General features: G+C 49.4%; 1 protein-coding gene across 5 annotated transcripts in view; it reads left to right on the plus strand.

The window, feature by feature from the left end:
• The window catches only part of ZC3H18 (zinc finger CCCH-type containing 18), a 49,026-nt gene extending 33,036 nt beyond the window's left edge, over nt 1–15,990 (plus strand). For 2 of the 5 annotated variants that reach the window (XM_080637422.1, XM_080637423.1), the window contains exons 12-20: nt 279–404; nt 1,933–2,034; nt 3,675–3,818; nt 5,502–5,654; nt 8,068–8,222; nt 8,882–9,078; nt 10,218–10,314; nt 12,558–12,654; nt 14,606–15,989. In XM_080637422.1, coding sequence (XP_080493548.1) covers nt 279–404; nt 1,933–2,034; nt 3,675–3,818; nt 5,502–5,654; nt 8,068–8,222; nt 8,882–9,078; nt 10,218–10,314; nt 12,558–12,654; nt 14,606–14,804 — 1,270 coding nt within the window. In that variant the 3' untranslated portion in view covers nt 14,805–15,989. Of the gene's footprint in view, nt 1–278; nt 405–1,932; nt 2,035–3,674; nt 3,819–5,501; nt 5,655–8,067; nt 8,223–8,881; nt 9,079–10,217; nt 10,315–12,557; nt 12,655–14,605 lie in introns of all 5 variants that reach the window. The other 3 variants (XM_080637425.1, XM_080637426.1, XM_080637424.1) reach the window with 2 other exon arrangements.
• The last annotated feature ends 834 nt before the right edge of the window (nt 15,991–16,824 follow it).

Below are 16,824 nucleotides of genomic sequence, written 5' to 3' on the forward strand. Positions count from 1 at the left end.
GTCAGATGTGAAGGCATGAAAATGTGTGGAAGGAGTTCCTGAAGAGGGATGGAAAATCAGTAGCTAAAGGAGGGGAGGCCTGTTAGAGAGCACAAAGACGGTAGCAATGGTGAAAAGAAAAGAGGGGATGGAGGAGAGGCTGTAGTCCTGACAGGTCACTGGATAAGGCAAGTAGGTTTTGGAGCAGTGTCTGAGAACTTGGGAAGAGCAGACAGGAAACAAGACCTTGGTCTCGGTGGACTTCTTGATAGACTTTTAATCTAATATGTTTCTTTCAGGTCCTCTTCTCGTTCATCCACCTATTCTGGTTCAGGTTCCTCACGATCCCGTTCCAGATCATCATCTTACAGCTCTTACTCTAGTCGCTCTTCAAGACACAGCTCTTTCTCAGGCAGCAGGTCCAGGTAATGACTCCTTGGATGTGAAAGTAATGGTTTACTATTTTCCAGACACTTACTAACAGCTGCTTGTGCTGCTGCTTAAATGCAAATAGCCAACTCTTGAAATAAAACACTCAAACCACTTTTTTGGGTGAGGGAAATACTATAGACTGCAAGGCAGCCTGCTGGTTTGGTTGTTGGATGAAGCAGATACATCAGCCACCCCCTTCTCTCCCCAGTGCTCCCACCCACTATGCTGTTGTGGCTGGGTTCTTTCCCATGCCTGTGGTAGCTGAGCAATTGTAGGAGCCTGGCTGAGATGAACGTTTCCATCATTTGCATTTTATGATTGGAAGAAGTTACCGGCATCTCTTCTCTATTGTGCTGGAATTTCTGTTTAAAGAGGCAAATCACATTTCTTTATTAAAGCAGTTGTGTCTTGTAATAGTCTTTGTACTTCAAAGTAGCAGTTCAGTGTCCCATGCTGATTAAACAGAGGCTTGTTTATTGCCCTGCCACTTCCTTGCCCCTGTAGACTGCTTTCCCAAGTCTGGAATATGCGTAGTAGGAGAACTGGCTCCTTAGGCACCTCTTCAGAGCTGGAATCACACAGATGCCCAGAGTGGATGACACAGTTGATGGGAGCGCACAGTGTCACTGTTGGAGATGTGGTTTCTCCTAGGAAGGGCTCAGGTGGGAATTATCTTGATGCAAGCATATAGTGTTTCTGGGGAGCAGGCTGGCCTTCCACCATCCACTGCATCCTTTGGCAGGACAGCACCAGGCAGAGGTGACACACTCCAATTAGATGCCTCTGTGGGAAGGCAGGAGAGTGAGGAACACCCAAGTGCCTAACTGTTCTTCAGAAGGCGAGTCACCGAGGTGCCTGGCTTTCTGAAGTACTAAGCTGCAACAAGGGTACTTCCAGCCTTGGTGGTGGGGTGAATCACTCAAATGCCAGCATCTGGTGAGCTGTGTAAGTGGCTTGCTGCTTTGGTCAGTCCTGATCTTAGGAAACAGCCTTTGCCCTTTGATCTGTTTGCTTTGATATACTCTGCTTGTTTGGGGATTTTTAACCCCTTTGTGTTCCAGAAGTTGTGGATACCCAGTTAGATGTATTATAGTCTTTCTGCTGAGAGTTTTCTTTTTTGGTGCTGTTTAAAGGGTAAACTGTACATGGAGTTACAGGAACATAAAGCAGGTTGAAACAAATCATGCTGAAATTGCAAGTCAAAATCCTACTTGTTTTCCCCTTATTTCTCCCTAAGGAGAGAATACAGACAGTGTGGAGAAAGCCTTGGGTGTTGGTATGGAATATCTGAGTGCCTCTCTTGCAGTCAGCCCTATTTTTGACTTTTGTTTTCTACTTTTACCACTGTTCTGGCGACAGAAGTTAGTTTTGTTGAACAGAATCCAAATATAAAACTAGGGTAGCCTCAAACCCACAGGAACTAGTTCCTGGACTGCAGTCTCTAGCCAAAGGAGGAGGTGAGGGCTAAGTGCACCAAAAGCCCTCTGCAGTCGCAGAGACTGATGTGTCCTTTCTTTCTAGGTCACGGTCCTTCTCATCTTCACCCTCTCCTTCTCCAACACCATCTCCACACAAGCCACTTGGGAAGGCTAAAGGGGATTTATTACCACCTGCTGGAAAAGGGTAAGGCTTCATCTGCATTCTGGTAGAGCAGTGCAGAAAGAGGCTCCAAACAGGAGCCCAATCCCTGAGTCAGACCCTTCTGGCCTGGTTGACAGCTTAAGGAAGAAATGGAAGATGGAAAATATGACCTGTATAGAAGATTGCTTAGCTTTGCATATTTAATTAAAAGATGACACTTATTAAATCCAACTGTACAAGTAACCTTAAGTATTATATGTATACGTGAGTGTTTAAACACATGCATGATTTGTTATTTAAACATTCTGTGTGCGCAGATATGTTTACACAGGAGCTATAAGAAAGTTTAATTCATTCCTCTACTGTGGGTTTAGTTAATGTACAGCCTTGGAATAAAGAAATGGTTCAGCCTCATCTACTTTAACATTTGTCACATTGATGACAAATTAAAGCAGTACTGTAGGGGTGAAACTGTTTTTGGCAGATTATCCTAGCACTCCTGCTCTTTAAAATACTTGAAGCTGTTATTTCACAAACTCCTGTAATACGCAGTAAATTACAGATACGTTGGCGGTGACACAACACCATAGTGATGTCACCTCTTTCAAGGTCACCTGCAAATAGATTACACCATGGGAATGCCCCTGAATTCTCCAGAATACAGGACAATCCCCTTTGCCACACTTCTTCTACCTAATTGACCTTCCTTTATTTTTTCTTCCTTCTCAATTCGGAGGGTTCAACCCTTTCAGGACATGCTCTCTGCCTGCAGCGATGTCTTTACACCCTTCTGGTGCATATTGCAGTGCTGGTTTGGTGACACAGGATACCAGCCAACCTGCACTAGTATGGGGATTGTTTTCGCTGCATAACGCTGCATGTGCTTAATCCTGTGTTCTGCAGGGAATAAATACAGATACTCTTAAGCACAAGAGGAGGAATTAACAGTCTCTATTTTTGTATGCAGACGGCTGCCACCTCCCTACTTAATACTAGGTGTGACATCAGTGCTGGGGATGTTGAGGAGTAACCAGCTATTAGAGCAGAGATTGGAGTGCTCTGAGCCCAGAATTGAGCAGTGCTGAAGAGCCAAAGCATGACTGACATAGTGGAGGGTAGATAAAGTCTCAAAATGGTGTGTAGCGGTCCTCTGCAGTGATGTTAACCCATCAAGCATTCCACAGGGAAACACAAGCCAAGAATGGGTCCTATGGGATCCGTCTACATACACAGGCTCTTTTGCACCCTGATCTTTGTGAGGGAGTGAAAAAGAGGACTTCTGCAAAAACTGTGTGTGTTTGATTCTGAAACCTAACTGGCAGATTTTAGGTAGGTGTGTGTGTTTTGGATAAAAATGCACAGAATCAAATAGATAAGAAACAGTGATTCCACACGGTCTACTTCAGTAGTTAATTTACAAGTCAAATGTCTCCAAAATTGGCTGTTGTAAAGTAATGTATGTCTGAAAAGGTGACTTGATTTAGAATGTGGGAAATGGGAAATCTTTTAGGGGAATCTGCGCTGTGTGTGGTTTGGTGATACAGCAAGTGTCTGTAGCTACAGTAACCTATATAACATTCGGTCATCAACAAACACAAGTGCATTTCTTTGCTTTTTGGGAATATTTGTGGTCTGTACCTACTGATTTTGATGACAAAATCATGAAAATGTTCCTTTTGCAGTGAAAAATCTGTGAAGAAACTAGCTGCCCTTCCAGTCCTTCAGCCACTCGCTAAAATTACAACAGCTGCACCTGAGCCAGCCAAACCTGGGGATAATCGAGAGGCAAGAAGGAAGGAACGTCAGACCAGGACTCCACCCAGGAGGTAAGAAAGCTGTGGGGTGGAGTGAGGCTTGATCTTCAGGCAGATACAGCAAATCCTGGGGTTCTCTCAGGTGTCCTGACTACAAGGGCTTTTCAGTTTTAAAGGAGAAATCTGTTTCCTGGGGCAGGAAGGAAATGGGGAGAGAGGGAAGGAATTGGGGGTGATGCTAGTGACTAGCCACAGCGAGTGGCTCTTGCCTCTGAAGGCTGGTTGGGGGATGAAGTACGTGGAATACATTAAATGTGTCAAAAAAGCAGGGTCTGCAGTGCAAAAAAAGGCATGTTTCAGAGCCGCTGGTTGCAGAGGCCATGCAGCAAGAAAGGAGAGGTGCGTTTGGTCCAGAGAGCAGATCTCATGTGTTGGAGTGATGAGCTTTGTAGCGATGGGTTTGGACCATTTACTCACTGTGTGCCAGTGTGCAGGGAGTATTTGTGTGGTCCTGGGAGCTGGTTCATCAGCACTCGGTTAGAACCACTGGAGGAGAGGAGGGAAAACTCCACTACTTTCACTGTCCCCCATAGAGAACTTGCTGGCTCCTCTGCTTTGCTTTCTCTTCCTAGCTTCATCCTGTGTGACTAGTTTGAATGTTTCAGGTGTCCTGTTCTGTCTGTCCTCTTAACTGTTTCTGTTGCCTTTCTTCTCCCTTTGCATTTGAAATGAGCGAGGCTTCTGATGGGTTTCAAGCAAGAGCACTTGTCTGTATTTGAATATGCTTATTGGCCTTAATTCATTGTACTGTATTTGAATGGTATCCATGTGTCTAGTCTATGGAACCAGAGGTTTGGTGCATAAGAAGTGTATATATTACAAATGCCTGGTTTATGGGCACACAAGGAGACTCATAACACCTTATTACTGCTGTAAGGCATATATGCTTTTTGTAGAATGGAGGTTTCCATCATGAATTATGGTCTTTGTCAGTGTGTTTTGAAGATGGCTGGAAGTATGGTTTCCACTAAGGTTTTCAGAAGCATTCTGAGTCAGGTCTTCATTTTGCGTGGGATTACATTTCCCATTTCTTCCCAGTAGCCAAAGAAAAGGCCTGGCCTCTGAGCAGTTCTGTATCCATAGGTGAAAAGAGATCACAACAAATTATTTTCTCTAGAAACTCCATCAGTTCTAGTTCCCATTTAACTTTAACTGGTTAATAATAATCTTGGATATCTTTATTCTTTATTCCAGTCTTGGGGTTTGGGATTTTGTGTTTTTTCATGCTTATACCCACACAAACTCTAGTATCCTCTAACCTCCCTGCTGTGGAGATGACTACAGCTCTGTTTATGTTAGTACTGGTGCGTTAGTCACAAAAAATGGGTATGATTATTTGTAAAGCCTGAAATACAAGGTGGTACCGCTGTGTAGTTGCAGTTAGCAATTTCTTTCAGTAGGAAGCATTTGCTCCTGGTATCAGTACAGGGTTAAGTTACTTGAGCTCATTCTTTGCCTGGCTTTCATTAGTGTTACTCAGTCTTGCGTAAAACACCTGCTGTTCAGAAAACAGATGCTTCCTCAGGACTGCAAACACAAGGTTGAGAAGAACATCTGAAACAATTACACATCCAAAGCACCGATCTCATGTAGTACAGGACTACAGCATCAGGTTCAAACTGTCCCTCAGCACTTCCTCCCAACACCATTTCACGACAGCACAGCGAGGTGAGGATGCCATTTGCTGTCTTGCAGGCGGACCATCAGCGGCAGCATCAGTGGCAGTGCCAGCAGCTACAGCGGTTCCAGTTCCCGATCTAGGTCCTTGTCTCGGTCTCTCTCCAGATCTCATTCCAGATCATCATCTGCCTCAGTCTCCCACTCTCCGTCGGGGTCCAGGAAGTCCAGGTACAGCCTTGATCCTTCACAACCTTTGTTGAAGTAGGAGGAGATTATAACTGTTGTTCACTGTTGTGGTTTTCACAGCAAAAGCTCTCAGTAGCTTCAAGTATCAGAAGCTGTAGGTAAATAGGATGTGAAACAAGGTTGTTTGTGTGGTGGTATAAATCCAAAGTTCTGAATCATGACAGTAGTATGACATTGGTAGTGTCCTTGCGCCTTATTCAAGGAAATAGTCTACCATGTGTACCAAGCTGTCCATTTTTTTTTACTTAAATTATAAACAAAATACCTCCTTATGGCCAGGGTTGATCCCACATCCTAATTTACTTAGCAGTTAACAGTTTCAGGCTACGGAGCTTTGGTCTTCTAAACCTCTGCTACCTCTGGTTACTGAATGTCCTTAGGGAAGATGCTTGGCCTGTCAGAAGAGGTAAGTCAGAAAATACCTAAAAGGCCCAGCTAATGATATTTTTACTTTGCTGGCAAAGTTGCATGGCCAGTTCCCTTTGTGTTTAGCCCCAAGTGAATAGTTACATGGCTGTTAGTCTGTGGGATTTGTAAACAGCTAACTCCCTCCAGTAAAGAGTGATGAAATAAACCTCTTTCAAGTCCTTCATTCAGCTGTTTTGCATCTGTTCACACACAGAAATCACTGAAACCTCACAGGCAGTCTTGAAACACAGCACTTCCCTGTGACACAGTAGACCTGTAGTGTAAAATTAGTGTATTAAGTAGGACTTTGGCTCTGACCAGTGGTAATTCACATATCTGAACTCTGTGAATCTCCAAGGTTTAACATCCGTGTTATTTTACAGAAATACAAACTTGTTTACTACATGCTTGTCACATTCATCAGATTGGGCAGGGGTGATGCAAGAGGTTCAGAGAGTGCTCGGGTGCGCTGGTTCTGTGCTGGGCTTGAGAGGAGAAGATGGGGAAAACTTACTGCAGGTGTTCTTTGTGTGGCACTGGGGCTGTGCTTGCTGCTTTCTCAGGTGTGTGGGAAAGGGGGAAATAGTGTATGCCCAAACCAGATTTGCTGTCACAACCTCATAGCCAGGAGCTGTCCTGGAGAACGAGTTTCTGGCTCATCCAGTTGCCATTTCAACAGTCATGGAATCTGTCGATGGTTGAGTGGTTTTGCTTGGAAGGGACCTTAAAGCTCATCCAGCTCCAACCCCTGCCACGGGCAGGGACCCCTTCCACTGGAGCAGCTTGCTCCAAGCCCCTGTGTCCAACCTGGCCTTGAACACTGCCAGGGATGGGGCAGCCACAGCTTCTCTGGGCACCCTGTGCCAGCGCCTCAGCACCCTCACAGGGAAGAGCTTCTGCCCAAGAGCTCATCTCAGTCTCCCCTCTGGCAGGTTAAAGCCATTCCCCTCGTCCTGTCCCTACAGGCCCTTCTCCAAAGCCCCTCTCCAGGTTTCATCAGCCCCTTTGGGTTCTGGAAGGCTGCTGCTGTCTATGTCATGGTGCCAGCAGGTAGAGACTTTGCAGCTCCTTCCAGAGCTATCCATGCTGAAGCTGCTGCAGCCCGTTCAGTCATTTCGAAGTCAGCTCCAGCAAATGAGCTTGGACCCTGCTGTTAGGGCTGTTTGAAGCACAGAAGTCGGTGTGGCCTGCAGAACCTGCTGGAGAGGCTGCCTGAATATTCATGTAGTTAAAATACGCCTGGTCCCGTACAATGGTGGCAACCCCAGGGAGCTGGGATTGTTGGAGTCACTTCAATGTAGCAAAGCTGTGGTGGCGGTGTGCCCCTGAAGGGAAGTCTGGCTGATGCATAGCCCTGTATTTCTGTCTGTTACATTTCTAAATAGAAATTCTTCTTTAATATAATAGTTGTCTGGCACAACGTTGTGAATCCATAAGAAGATAGCCATCTTATACACACTATTAGAAGATAGCCATCTTAAAAGCATCTCTCCTGTCATTATCAGTTATGACTTCATGTGCATCCTCAGAACAGGCAGCTGGGCTCCCCTGTACCCTGGGGAGCTGGTCAGGAGCTGTGGGCTGTAGGATTCCAGGGCTTTCAAAGGCTCCATGAATAAATGTGTGCCAAACAACAAAAACATTGCCAGAGAACCCTTGACCTGAGCCGTAACACTGACCTGTACATAGCAGTGCACACCCTGCTTTCACTTTTTGTTTACTTGAGGAAACAGTGACCTGTTTATATATTGCCTTAATCCTGTTTATAAATAAACAGTACTTTCTAGGTTTGCATCCAACACATTTGGCATTTCTCATGTTGTCTGCACCCCAGGAGGCACAGCCTTTGTCTCTTCCTGATCATTGCCTGCCTTAGCAGCTTTCTGACATCCTAGCAATGCAGGGCAATTGAGACAAAGGTGTCTGCCTCATTGCTGCGTGGTTCTTGTTGCATTTGTGACTGTAACGGGCTGTTGGCTTTTTCCAGGTCCCTGAGTGTGAGCAGCGTTTCTTCTGTCTCTAGTGCCTCCTCCAGCAGCAGCTCTGTACACAGCGCCGACTCCGAAGACATGTACGCGGACCTGGCCAGTCCTGTTTCCTCAGCCAGCTCTCGATCCCCAACCCCAGCACAGCAGAGGAAAGGTAGAGGTTCTTGGCTTGGGATTTTCTTATATTAGCGGTCCTGGGAAAAGAAGGGAGGGGAGCAGAGATCTGCGTACGGCTTCCTTTGGGATACTATGGGCTCTGAGAAGATTGCTGAGCAGAGGCTGATGTTTGTGGCCGGCATAGAGTAAGGGAGCCCATGTGATATTCATGTAGTTAAATGGCTCCCAAGGGAGCCATGGGAGGCTTCATGTGAGGAGACTAAGGCCTTGGAATAGGGAGGCTTTGGAGCAAATACACACTTGCATCCTTCCATCCACATGTCTCTAGCTGTAAAGATTTTTTTTTCCAGCCTGGGAGTTCTGCCTGATGCTCCCATTCTTACCTTCTTCTCTTTCACCCTGGCAAGGTGATGCTAAATCTTCTGAATAACACCAATACTGTGTTGCTCCTCCTCTGTTCTTTTTAGACCGTAGCAAAGTTGGCAGCAAGAGCCTTTTGTTCTTTGTCTTTTTAAGTGTCCTCTCTGTGGAAATTCTGGTTTCCTGAATCTTTTAACCTTGGGGCCACACAGTGTGCTAACTGGTGTGGGCTTTTTCAGTCCCTGGAGCAGCATCCTCTTGCCCTGCCCTCCTAAGGGAGGTCAGGCAAAAGGAAACCGGTCACAAGACACTATGTTTGCTCTCTGGTTTCAACAGGAAAGTCAAAAAAAGAAGACAGCACTAAAGAGGAGAAGCGGAAACGGGATGTGCCCGGTCAGCTCCTGAAGTCAGCCAAGCCCAACCAGGGGAGCAAATTGCAGCAGCTCCCCCAGACCCAGCAGCCCTCAGCCCCCCAGTCTCAACAGGGGGGCTTCAGCGCTCACAAAGAGATCAAACTGACTCTCTTGAATAAGGTGAGAGGTGGGATGGCTGCGATTCCCTCCACGCAGGGATCCAAGGAGTGGATGGGATGGATGCTGGGGCTCGGGGCTGACAGGGTTGATGCTCCAGGCTCCACACTGTCGGGATGAGCTCAGCCGGGTAGGTCTGCAGCTGGGATTGAAGGGCGGCAGACAGAACCAGTCTGGCAGCACACACCCTGTGGTGGCTTCAGTTTGGGACTGTGTTGGCGGCTCCCCTGGGGCACATTCCTGCTGCAGCTTCAAGGGCTCTTACCCACTTTCCTGAAGGCTGCAGCCAGAGCACCGAGGCGAAGACGTGCACGGTGCAGTCCCACATGTGCCTGCTGAAAGCATGCTTCCCGCACGCTTCCCAGTGAGCTCTCCTCCCACTGCCTGCTCCGAGTGAGCTGCTGACAAGTCATTATCTGAGTCAGGAGGTAAAAGTGGCAATTACCTGTCCTCCATGGGTTGTCCACACTTTCTGCAGGGAGCCTGCTTCTTTCCCCACTACAACTGAGCCTGATGCCCCAGATCAGTGCCTTTGGCTGAGATTGCAATCCAGATGATATGGGAGAGTTTGGCCTCTTGGGGTTTTGTGCTGGGGCAGGGTGTTGGCCCAGTCACATGGGTAGGTTCCTGGTGTTGAAGCATTAATGTTGTTTTTCTGACAGTCCAAATTCCCCGTTGCAGTCTAAGGCTGCAGTTTTCTCTACTTCCCTGTGCTATGACGTGAGGCGCGTTTATCAAGTCTGTGAAGCATGCTCCATAGGGAGGAGTGTGCCATGACACATAACTGCTGCCTGCCAGGGTTGGATCGTAGAAGAAGGCACAGCTCCACGTGCGTCCTTGACATTTGCTGTCCTGGGTGCTGCTGGAAAAAAGAAAACTCTACAAAATGATGATATTTACCTGACCATTATGAAAATAGCCCCAGTGCCAGAGAATGTTGCTTATTTGCTTATGGTGGTATAGGAATTACGTAGTGCCAGTGATGGTTGGGACTGGTATGCACAAAATGTTTAGTAGGAGACACGCTTGCATGAGCCAGTGAGTACACCACGGGCACCCATCACAGGAGATATCTCTGCCTGCTTCCCTCCCCAGAGGGAAGTAGCTGCTCAGCTCCATTGTCTGTTTTAATTCCATTTCAGGCAGCTGACAAAGGAAGCAGGAAGAGATACGAGCCAACAGACAAAGACAGGCCGAGCTCTCCTCCAGCCAAACGGGCGAACCTGTCGCCTGACAGAGGTGAGACATCCCAGGGGCTCTTGGCCTGGCTGGGTTCCTGCTCCACCGCTCCAGGCGGTGCTCATGCGACAAATGACCCGTGAAAGTCTGTGCTGCAAGAGTCCATGCTCTGGAGAGGTTAATTGCAGGCATGTGTCCTTCCAAAACCTCAAAGTGTGTGATTGCCACCAGATAACATGGGTGTATTTGCTGTCCTGCTGTGAAAACACGGTGCAGGTGAGACGCTCTGGTTTGTGAAGTAAACGAGGTGAGGTCAGCCCTGGGCAGCCAAACCCGGCCTTGCCTAGCTGCCTTGTGATGCACACTGAGAGTGCCTTGGCTCCACTGTGTCTGTGTAAGTCCACTGCAGAGAAAAAAACAAGAAAGCCCTCACTTTGAAGACACAATGTGCTCATCTCTGCTGTAACTAAACGCATCCATCCCACCACAGCCTCCTGTTCTCTAGTAACATCATTGGATGTGGCTGGGGAAGTCAGAGGGTTTTCCTTTACTGTATCCCAGAGTTTTCTGTGCCTCTCAGTCTTCCTGATGGAAAGGCTTGTGGCAGTGCTTAGAAAGGGAGCACAGGCTGCCAAGGCTCTGGGATGGATGCAGTAATTGGCTCAATCACCTGTCCTGTGAAATGAGGTGATTTCCCCACCTGTGTGTGACACAACCTGATCTGCCCTGTATGTTTAGAAAGACACGGGCTTTCCAAGTGTTCTCCTGGGTCTGAATCGTCACCAGCAGAATGAGCACCTTGGAAAACCGAGCTAGTGAGCCGTGCCAAGAGGGACCTGAATGCCACACTCCGGCCTTTGCTGTCACTGCTGAGCACCAAAGGGGGGGAGTTGTCAGCCTGGTGTTGACGTACAAGCCAGCATTGGCACGTGATGTTGTTTTCCCTGTTGTCTCGGCTGTAGGTGTATCTTGTTGACTCTGGGTACCAGCCAGAAAAAACTTCTGTGCTAACAGCCTGGTTGCATTCAACTTCTGCAAAGGCAGCATGGAAGGGACTGGGTGAGGTTTAAGTTCACTGGGTTCTAGTTCACAACGACTGCTGTGCTGCAGACAAATGAAGGGGCCGACCTAGCAAACTGTGCTGATTTTATAGATGCATAGGTGTAGATGTAATTATACAGTTTTGTTTGCTGTCTGTACGTTATAAAACCATTCTAAGCAGTAGCAAGTGGGACACAAGCCCAGAAGGCAGCTCAGCCTCACCTCCCAGTGGCGAATGTACCCTTGGACTGAATTGGGACTGAGCAAGAGGCACGCTCGAGCATGCACCTTACACTGGTGTCCCAGCAGAAGCTGAACCAGCTTGAGTCTCACTTCTCTGTTCTGTCACTGTGCTGTGATCAGATCTGCAGTGTCTGTGGCTTTCTCACAGTGTCAGTCTGTAGGAGCAGAGGGCTGTCCTAACAAGTGGCTGCTGCTGCAGTGAGGAACTGGGCACCTTTGCTCTCTGAAGTGCTACTGAATGCAAGGTTAGCAGCCACCAGCATCACTGTCCCGGCACAGTACAGCAGGGAGTATTGTTCAGCTCGTCCCTGGGACTCATGGACAGCCCTGCAGGCATCAGGCTGCCTTCCAGTGGTTGCCTCTTTGCGTACTGGGATAGCAGTGGTTGGGAAACCCACTGCACCAAAGCTGGGTAACGCTGCTGCAGGACCCCGATGTGCTTCCCACCACTGCTGAGTCTATTTGGGCAGAGCATGATGGTTCAGTCTGTGCTGAACACACACAGGTGATGCTGCCTGTGGGTTTGCTGGCTTCAAAAGCAGCAGAGCTCACTCACCCAACACTCTTTAAACCAATACACTCTGTTACCTGGGCAGCCTGGAGCCAGCTGGAGTGCCACTGTGCCTGTTGTGCACAAACTGGATAATGGAGCATTGACTCTGCCTGGGAGGGCCAGCCCTGCCCCGCAGGTTTGAGAGTAAAGCATGGCTTAAAAGCACCATGGAGCAGCTTTGTTCCAGCAGCCAGAGGGTGAGGAGAGGACAGTGTGGCTCCCTGCAGGTGCTGTTTTGTACAGCTGACCATGGGGCACAGCCTTGGCTAGCTTACCTGCTTCCCCTGGAGACGGGGTGCACAATGGTAGGTGTGTTTTCCGGCTGCTGCTGGACTTGGCCTGTTGTTGGCATGGTCTGGCAAGTCTGAAGAGAGCATCTGTACACTGTGACATGGTTTAGTAGGCTGGATAGCAAGCTGTACCTTGGTGATGAGTGGGAACCTCTCAACTTTTCCCTTTCCAATAGGCTCTCGTGACAGGAAGGCAGCTGGAAGACTCTCTTCACCCAAGCAAGAACGACTGAGAGGCCAGAACACAAAACCTTCTCCTGCACAGGCAGACAGGTCAGTGCCCTCTTGTTCTCATGGGTCAGGCTGGGGCTGATGCTTCTCCAGCAGCTCAGCCCCTCCTCTCGAGCAGCTCTGAGGCTCTCTGGCCATAGTTGCCAGTTGCCATGAAGGCACAACAAGAGGAAGGATGCCAGGCTCCCTGGGTGGCAGCCAGAGATGCCCAGGGGTTCATGTGGAAGCCACTGGCTAAGCCGTTCCAGCTTGGAAATGAGCAGGAGCCTTGGGGTTTTCTTGAGGTCAGTCCCAGCAAAAGGAGCCAAATGGGTAAGGTGCAAGCTCAGTCATGCCAGTGCCCTCTGCTTCTTGCACTGCATAGTGCTAATGAGGAAGAAAGTACAACCCCATCCTCCTGCTGCCACGCTCCTTGTGGCACATTGCTCAGGTGCCCGATTCCCTCTCTTCCATAGCCTGGCAGAACCTCAGCTGCTTACTCTGCTGCTGTGAGATGTTAAAATGCGACCCCTGCTTGAGACTGGGTGGTGACTGGCCCTGGCTTTGCACCTTCCCATTCCCTCCAGTGATGGCTGTCCACCTCCTGTCTGATTTCTTGGTGGCCTGCACCCACTGCTTGGGAATATCCCTTTGCAAAACCTGATGTGTGGCTCCAGGGGCTTCGGGCTGTGCTGCACTCAGAGGCCTCTGGCTAAAGGGTTGTGGAGCACCCTCTGCGGCACACCTAAAGCTTCCTTGGTCCTCCTTGCCCATAGCCAGACAGTGCTGCTTTGCATGTCTCTAGTGTCATCTCTTCAAGGATCTGTGAGCCAAGGGATGCAGCCCTGCCCATGCGTCTGTCCCCAGCCTGGGGCACAAGTGAGCCTCAATTTCTATGTATCGAAGCCTTCCCTAATCAAAACATGTCCCCGGCTGCCACAGCCCTGTCCTTCTTCAGGCCCTGAAGTCCTGTTTTCCAGCAGTGTAGAGAAACCTCAGCCTTACCAGACCATGGTGTTGGCCACATCCTTTGTTCTTGACCTTCATCTGCCTACTGCTGTTTGGGTTGGCAGTGTCACATGGTGGGTTTGGTGTTCCCTTTGCCCAGACACAAGGTAGTTAGGGACACATTGGTGTGCTCTAGGATAGCCCAAGGGTAGGTCTGTGTTTTGTTTCTGCTCGGGGCTGTTCGGGTCATGCTTGCCCAGCCACACTTCACTTAAGTGTAATATGAAAGAGTGGCCTTAACAGAGGGGATGGTGACTCTCAGCGCTGACATCTGGCAGCAGTAGTGGTGCTTTCCCAAACGGTCCAAGTCATTAGAGCCAGCCAAGGCTTGCACTGTGCTCTCAATATGTCACCGAGCTGGTGGCACTGCCAAACCCCAGCAGGCTTGTGCTTCCTGGTCCTGTCATCCTCCTTCCCCTGTGAGAAGGAGGTGAATTAGTGGCCTATGGTGGGAAAATCCACAGGCCAATTGCCTCCAACCTGGTCATGACCCAATCCAGGAAGAGCCACTGCTGCCGGTGGCAGGGACTGGTGGCTCCCATCCTCCCCACATGGGCTCAGCCACAATCCTGCAGCATCTCACAGACACAGAGTGCATCTCTGGGTGCTCCCCACAACTGCCACATCCACACTAGGGCAGGAGCTGTTGGGATTTGACACCGTGGGGATACTCCAGGGCTGCTCTGCACTTACCTGTGCTGCTTTCCCCTCTTCCCTTTTGTCCCTGCAAGCTCCCTTGTGTGTGCAAAACCCCAGTGAGCTGCTCACGACAGCCACCAGCTGGCACAGCACTTGGGAGCTGGCTTTAAATCTCAGGATCCCCTTGGAAAACTTCATCTATTACTGTTTCAGCCAGTTTTCCAGCCACAGGCTTCATGTCCCAAACCTGTTTCCTTCCTCGGGCACTTAGAGCGATGCTTCCCACTGGAGCAGATGGCAATGGGGTTTGAATCCAGCGTGATGTGCTGCTCCTTCTCACCACCCTCTCCAATCTCTTCCCTTCCAGGAAGCGCCAGCTCTCACCTCAGTCCAAGAGCTCCAGCAAAGTCACAAGTGTCCCTGGCAAAGCCTCGGAGCCAGGCCCCACGGGTGCCAAAGCGGGCAAATCCAGCACCCTGTCCCGACGGGAGGAGCTCCTGAAGCAGCTCAAGGCGGTGGAAGACGCCATCGCTCGCAAGCGGGCCAAAATCCCAGGGAAAGTATAGTGGGAAGCACCCTGGTGACTGTTGATCTTTTTATAACGAGCGTCAAAGCAGCCACGTTGGGATTTTTGCAGTTCTGTCTTATTTTGGCTGCGATTCTTTTTAGGGAAAAAAAACCAACCAAACCCACACAAAAAAACCCGAAACCATGAAAACCAGATTGAAGTTTTTGTCGCCCGAGAGACGCCTGCTCCAGGAGATGCCCCATGTAAATTATGCACAGAGGACTCCAGCCTCTCCCCGCATTGGATGCTCTCACTGTTTCCTCTGATTCTCTCTGCCCTCTCTCCTCTCTGCTAGCCTTGAGTTGTATTCTCCTAGTTAGCCCTGCTGTGTGTTGAGTGTCTTCAGCAATGCAGTTCTATATACTGTGTAATGAGAGAGCTGAAAACTGCTGTGAACTGCTGGCAACATCACCTTCTCCCCTGCCCTTCCCCTCCAGGAACAAAAGTATATATATATTCTTGACTAAAGTCTCATTGGGAAAACGACCTGTCTTTTATTTTGAGCAGCAGAATGTCTTAGTTGATTCAGGAGAAGCCCTGAAGGTGTTGGGGGCATGTCTGTCTAACAGAGAGGGTCCTTTTCCTCTTGGGTTTTTATTTCCTTCCCTTTTTTTTTTCTTTTTTTCTTTTTTTTGTTTTGTTTTGTTTTGTTTTGTTTTTGAGGGATTTCCATGAAATAAAGTATTTTGATAACCACTTCTTCCTCTTCTTGTTCTCTGTCCTCCCCCTCCCTTGCCCTGGGGGGACCTGTGCCCCCCCCCAACTTCGAGGTACATAGTTCGTCATGGTCTCCTGATGTCCCGATGGTTGCATTGATTCTGCTGCCACCATGAGCAGCCCCGTGGAGCTGGAATTGCTGCCATGTTGTTTAGGGGGAGCCCTGTGTCCCTTTGATGCAGGCGACACGTACTCCTAACCCCCTGGGTCCTCTGCCGCAGCACCCAGTATGGAACCAGTATCCCACTGGTATTAGATGGTGATGGGGGGCTCTGGGCGCTGGGCTTCACTTGCTGCAATTTGGGGGTGCCTTTGCGTTTATCCAGCCCTTTTGGGGGTACCCTGTGTGTGCTATAATGGGAGGTTCTGCCCTTGCACGCAGTATGGAACCAGTACCTGCTGGTACTGGATGGTAGGAGTATAATAAACCCCTCTGCAGGCGGGGCTTCACATGGTGTAATCTGGGGGTGCCTCTGGGTTTATTCAGCCCTTTGGGGGTCCCCACTTGTGTGCCTTGTGCCCGTCTGCTTGGGCAATGTGGCACCCCAAAAGTCACTGCTGAAATGGGTGCAAATCCCATGGTTTTGGTAAAAAAGCAAAGTGTGGCTGTGCTTGGCCCTGTAAACCTTTCACACATGCTTCCCAGTACTGTTTTTCCCACTGTACTGGGAGTACTGGGCTGCTATGAGGATAAAGCCTGAGCCCTGACCCCCAATCCTTTCCCTGGTGAGCCCAGTTCAGCAGGAGGGTGCTTATGGAATGATCCAGGGAAAACAACCCTCTGCACATCCCTGAACCAGATCCCACCACATCCTCCCCTTTCTGCTCAGCACCATCATCCCGGCATCAAGCAGGATGATGGTGCTGGACCAGGCAGCATCAGAGGGGGCAATCAAAGCCACTGCCCTTTCCAGTGTTGCCCAATTTGGGATTTCTACTCTGGGAACGTGATGGTGATATCACCGTGGGGCTTACGCAATGGGGCCGTGGCCTGGGGCACAGGGATCATGTCCCTGTGGGTCACGGGAGGGATGGGGGGGCTGGTGGATGGGTACCCAGGGCATCCTGTGCCCGCTGCAGCGCGTACCCATCCACCAGCCCCCCTTTCAACCCATACCACGCATTCCCACATCACTCCATACCCATTATAGGCAGCCAAACCAGTCAGCACCCCCTTCCCTACACGTCTATACATGTCTTATCACAGTGCCCCCCCCTCCATTCCCATCCATCCTCCAACCAATTTTAGGGATGCCGGGACTCCATTTCCGGGCTGGAACACGCGGGATCGAGAAGGAAGT

Source organism: Psittacula echo, assembly GCF_963264785.1.
Source record: "Psittacula echo genome assembly, chromosome: Z".
In the NCBI taxonomy this organism is placed as follows: domain Eukaryota; kingdom Metazoa; phylum Chordata; class Aves; order Psittaciformes; family Psittacidae; genus Psittacula; species Psittacula echo.